Source organism: Bufo gargarizans, chromosome 3, assembly GCF_014858855.1.
Source record: "Bufo gargarizans isolate SCDJY-AF-19 chromosome 3, ASM1485885v1, whole genome shotgun sequence".
Lineage (NCBI taxonomy): Eukaryota > Metazoa > Chordata > Amphibia > Anura > Bufonidae > Bufo > Bufo gargarizans.
The window spans coordinates 13,877,886-13,883,088 of NC_058082.1; the positions used below are offsets into that span (position 1 = coordinate 13,877,886).

The window sequence follows — 5,203 nt, forward strand, 5'->3', positions numbered from 1 at the left end:
ATGACATGTGCACCAACATTAAGGGACATTTCGGCCACCCTACACCCCTTTGGCATTCCTACACCTGGGTACCATCGACTACATCCCTAAAAGGGGCCCTATGCCCTTGTTGCTTCACTGCAACTGGCATCACGAAAAACATTTGCTTTAGGGGCGCGGGGCTGTTGCCGTGCGTCGCAAATGTACAATTTGCATCAAGTAGTGGATTTGTCCTTATGGATGAATTTTCATCTTCCCCAGCATTCTTTGTATAGCATGTCGGATCTCCTTGGTCAGGACACCGTACACGACTGGGTTCAGAGCTGGTGACAGGAGATGATGGAGAAGAGACAGAACAACATGCACTGGTCTGGGAATCTCCTTGACTGCTCGATTTGAGACCATTGTGGTGGCAATTGTAATGTAAAACATGCAGATGACGATGAGGTGAGAACCGCATGTACGGAAAGCTTTGGAGGCAGCGCTGAAGGAACGAGCCACCACCACTGTTTGTAGGATGACAGAATATGATATGATGATGAGCAGAACGTCGCTGCCGCCAACCACGATGAAGATCACCAGGCCGTAGATGCTGCTGGAAGTATTGTCACTGCAGGACAGTTTCTCTACAGACATGTTCTCACAATAACAATGAAGAATCTCTCGGCTAGAGCAGTAATCTAGATTTACCGCCAGCAGAGGCATAGGCAAGGCCACAGCCATGTTTCTGACCACAATGAACATGCAAACTTTGGCCACAAATTGTTTCGTGATGATGGAAGGGTAGTGGAGAGGATTACAAATGGCCACATAGCGGTCATAAGCCATGACTAGGAATATGGAAGATTCTCCAGCTGAAAACATAATAGTGAAGAACATTTGGGTGAAACAGGAGCTGGCGGTCACATTCGTATTGCCTGTCCACAGCATCATCAGAATCTTGGGTGTGGCGACAGTGCTGAGACAAATATCCATCACCGCGAGCATTGCCAGGAAGTAGTACATGGGATGATGGAGCCTGGGCTCTATGACAATCACTACTAGCAACAAGATATTGGAGATAAGGGCCACCAGAAGGAAGAACAGCAGAATACCAGAAATATCCCAGGTGTGGATTTCTGGAAAGCAGATGAAGATGAACTCCAGGGTGGAGATGTTGGCGTGATGTGTGTCCGTGCTATTAAGCTGTGGTGGGCTGCCTGGAAGAGATCACATCATGGTTAAACCTTTGTACATGGGATCCGTCCGTCCCCCAGCTCTGTCTGTAGATTTTAGGAAACTATCCTAGCCATCAGCAGAGCCCAAAAAGTGTAATGTGAAGGCTGGACACCCCTTTGTAATTGGAAGTAGTCTTCTCTAGCCCCCCAGGACGTAAACCAAGACTAATATCTACCTTGACTAGTGTTTTTTTCTTTTTGAGGAAATGACTCCACCTAGGTGTTTCCATTATAGTATATGGTCTGATGTACAGTATCTGGTGGAGCTCTGCCGGGCTCCTGACAGACTTCTCGTCCGTCCCTCCATTACTAGGTGGACTGGACATTTTGCTTTCTTCAGAGAACATCATGTATTCATGATGTGGACCTGTCACATGTGGACTTTCAAGGTTCTGATGACTCCATGAGGCAGGATAAAATTATGTTCTTTGCCCATGGCAACCAACCACAGGGCAGCTTTCATGTCTTATTCTTCTGAAAGCTGCACTGTGATTGGCACATAAAGGGTTAATGGAGGTGTAAGAGGTCAATGTAGGGGGTGGGGGTCACACCAATGTAGTGTGACCACCGTCATCAGCGCATTATACGTAGTGTGACCGCCGTTATCAGCGCCTCATACATAGTGATACTGCTGTCATCAGTGCCTCATACATAGTTTGACCGCCGTCATCAGTGCCTCATACATAGTGTGACCGCCGTCATCAGCGCCTCATACATAGTGTGACTGCCGTTATCAGCGCCTCATACATAGTGTGACTGCCGTCATCAGCGCCTCATACATAGTGTGACTGCCATCATCAGCGCCTCATACATAGTGTGACTGCCGTTATCAGCGCCTCATACATAGTGTGACTGCCGTTATCAGTGCCTCATACATAGTGTGACTGCCGTTATCAGTGCCTCATACATAGTGTGACTGCCGTTATCAGTGCCTCATACATAGTGTGACTGCCGTTATCAGTGCCTCATACATAGTGTGACTGCCGTTATCAGTGCCTCATACATAGTGTGACTGCCGTTATCAGTGCCTCATACATAGTGTGACTGCCGTTATCAGTGCCTCATACATAGTGTGACTGCCGTTATCAGTGCCTCATACATAGTGTGACTGCCGTTATCAGTGCCTCATACATAGTGTGACTGCCGTTATCAGTGCCTCATACATAGTGTGACTGCCGTTATCAGTGCCTCATACATAGTGTGACTGCCGTTATCAGTGCCTCATACATAGTGTGACCGCCGTTATCAGTGCCTCATACATAGTGTGACCGCCGTTATCAGTGCCTCATACATAGTGTGACTGCCGTTATCAGTGCCTCATACATAGTGTGACCGCCGTTATCAGTGCCTCATACATAGTGTGACCGCCGTCATCAGCGCCTCATACATAGTGTGACCCACTGTTTTTAGCGCCTCATTCATAGTGTGACCCACCGTCATCAGTGCCTCATATATAGTCTGACCGCCGCCATCAGCGCCTCATAGATAATGTCCCACTGTCATCAGCGCCTCATACACAGTGTGACCCATCATCATCAGCACCTCATACACAGTGTGACCCATCATCATCAGCCCCTCACACACAGTGTGACTCATCATCATCAGCCCCTCACACACAGTGTGACTCATCATCATCAGCGCCTTGTACATAGCGTGACCCATCATCATCAGCGCCTTGTACATAGCGTGACCCATCATCATCAGCACCTTGTACATAGCGTGACCCATCATCATCAGCACCTTGTACATAGCGTGACCCATCATCATCAGCACCTCATACATAGTTGCTGCTCTACGAGCTACTTTCCGACTCCTCCACTATTAGGACAAGACCTCTCTCGCCCCCTCAGTCATTACCCCCTCTGCTGGATTAGATGGCATGGCACATGTAAAATACATTACATATAAAACATAAAATGCAACAATTCAAGAACCCAATCGTAGTTAGCCATGGTCTGGGGTACTACAGCAGCCCTGCCTGTGTCTTCCCTACCACCCAGGCGGTTTATCCTGTGGCTCCATTCATCTATCCTATCAGTGTGCAGTCCGGATATAGTGACCTGCATTCAAGCCTCAGCGACTGTTCAGACTGTACCTCTGGTTATGATGGGATATGCTTGCACCATAGTCCCTGACCTCAGTGGGTCAGCTGCCAACTACACTAGGACTATCCCAGGAGGTAGAAGCCTGGTCGCTTCCCTGTAGAAAGTCCAGATTCCTGTACAAGAGTTAAGAGGTGAAAGACCAGCAAAGTGCCAGGGCTGTGTCAGCCTCTGATACTCACTCATCTCTGGTCATTCCAAGGCACCCTGTCTTACTTCTCCTGTACAGAAGGAGGCGCTGTGTTTGACTATCTCAGGAGGTGATGGCCGTACCCATATGCGGTCATGTTACAGGCTTAAAACCTATGGCAGGTTCTGAAGATTTCCATATTGGGCAGTGTTGTCCTGGGGACCTCATCAAACACAACATTGTAATGTGGAGCTCAGCGTATATGATGGTTCTCCGGGACGGCGCTGCACCCGACGGGCGTCACAGCAGGAAATGTTGTCATCAGAATGTCCCCTCAGGCTCGAGTTATTGACACGGCGCGTAGAGGGAGGAGTGCGCGCTAATCACATAATCAATAGCGGTGTGAGGATAATAATATTTCACCTCGCCTCTATTGATAACGTTGTCTATATATAGCAGTCAAATATCACCGCCAATTAGTGTCCAGGTGCAGAGTCTTATCTTGTGTAAAATGAGTGTGAAGACATATCCATACAGCAAGGTGAACAACCACGGGGGGAAATGATTAAAGAGACACTGATATACCGCGAATGCGGAAGAAGGAGAGATAAAGATCAAAAGAGGGAGAAAGAGAGAGAGAAAGATAAAGAGAGAAAGAAAGAGAGAAAGAAAGAAAGAGAGAGAGAGAGAGAGAGAAAGACAGAAAGAAAGAGATATACCACGTATGCGGAAGAAGGAGAGATAAAGATCGAGAGAGAGAAAGATCAAAAGAGGGAGAAAGAAAGAGAGAAAGAAAGAGGGAGAAAGAAAGAGAGAAAGAAAGAGGGAGAAAGAAAGAGAGAAAGAGGGAGAAAGAAAGAAAGAGAGAGAGAGAGAAAGAAAGAAAGAAAGAGATATACCACATATGAGGAAGAAGAAGACAGAAAGATCAAAAGAGGGAGAGAGAAAGAAAGAGAGAAAGATAAAGAGAGAAAGAGAGAGAGAGAGAGAAAGACAGAAAGAAAGAAAAAAAGAAAGAAAGAGATATACCACGTATGAGGAAGAATTAGAGAGAAAGATCAAAAGAGGGAGAGAGAAAGAAAAAGAGTAAGAAAAAGAAAGATAGAAAGAGATAAAGAAAGAGATATACCACATATGAGGAAGAATTAGAGAGAAAGATCAAAAGAGGGAGAAAGAAAGAAAGAAAGAGAGCGAAAGAGAGTAAGAAAAAGAAAGAAAGAAAGAGATATACCACATATGAGGAAGAGAGAAAGGAGAGAAACATCAAAAGAGGGAGAGAGAAGGAAAGCAAAAAAGAGCGAAAGAGAGTAAGAAAAGAAAAAGAAAGAAAAAAGCAAGAGAGAGAAAAAGAGAGAAAGAAAAAGAGAGAGAAAAAGAAAGAGAGAAAGAAAGAGATATACCACGTATGAGGAAGAAGGAGAGAGAAAGATCAAAAGAGGGAGAGAGAAAGAAAGAGAGAGTAAGAAAAATAAAGAAAGAGAGTAAGAAAAAGAAAGAAAGAGAGAAAGAAAGAGACAGAGAAAGAAAAAGAAAGAGAAAAAAAGAGAGAAAAGAGAGAGAGAGAAAGAGAGAAAGAAAGAGAGAGAAAGAAAAAAAGATATATACCACGTATGAGTAAGAGAGAAAGGAGAGAAACATCAAAAGAGGGAGAGAGAAGGAAAGAAAAAAGAGCGAAAGAGAGTAAGAAAAAGAAAGAAAAAAGCAAGAAAGAGAGAGAAAGAAAAAGAAAGAGAGAAAGAAAGATATATACCACGTATGAGTAAGAAGGAGAGAGA

At 45.2% G+C, this 5,203-nt stretch overlaps 1 protein-coding gene across 1 annotated transcript; it reads right to left on the bottom strand.

The window, feature by feature from the left end:
• Positions 1-213: 213 nt before the first annotated feature.
• LOC122930832 (olfactory receptor 56A4-like) lies at positions 214-2,978 on the bottom strand. The gene is made up of 2 exons (XM_044284471.1): positions 2,810-2,978; positions 214-1,178 (listed from the first exon to the last, which is right to left on the bottom strand). The coding sequence occupies exons 1-2, from the start codon at positions 2,976-2,978 to the stop codon at positions 214-216; spliced, it is 1,134 nt and encodes a 377-aa protein (XP_044140406.1).
• Between the last annotated feature and the right edge of the window lie 2,225 nt (positions 2,979-5,203).

Excerpts from the sequence above, each read along its gene's own strand:
- LOC122930832 (XM_044284471.1), bottom strand. The coding sequence starts at position 2,978 with ATGTATGAGGTGCTGATGATGATGGGTCACGCTATGTACAAGGTGCTG. Across the intron at positions 1,179-2,809 it reads GATGATGAGTCACACTGTGT|GCAGCCCACCACAGCTTAAT; the intron begins GTGAGGGGCTGA and ends GATCTCTTCCAG.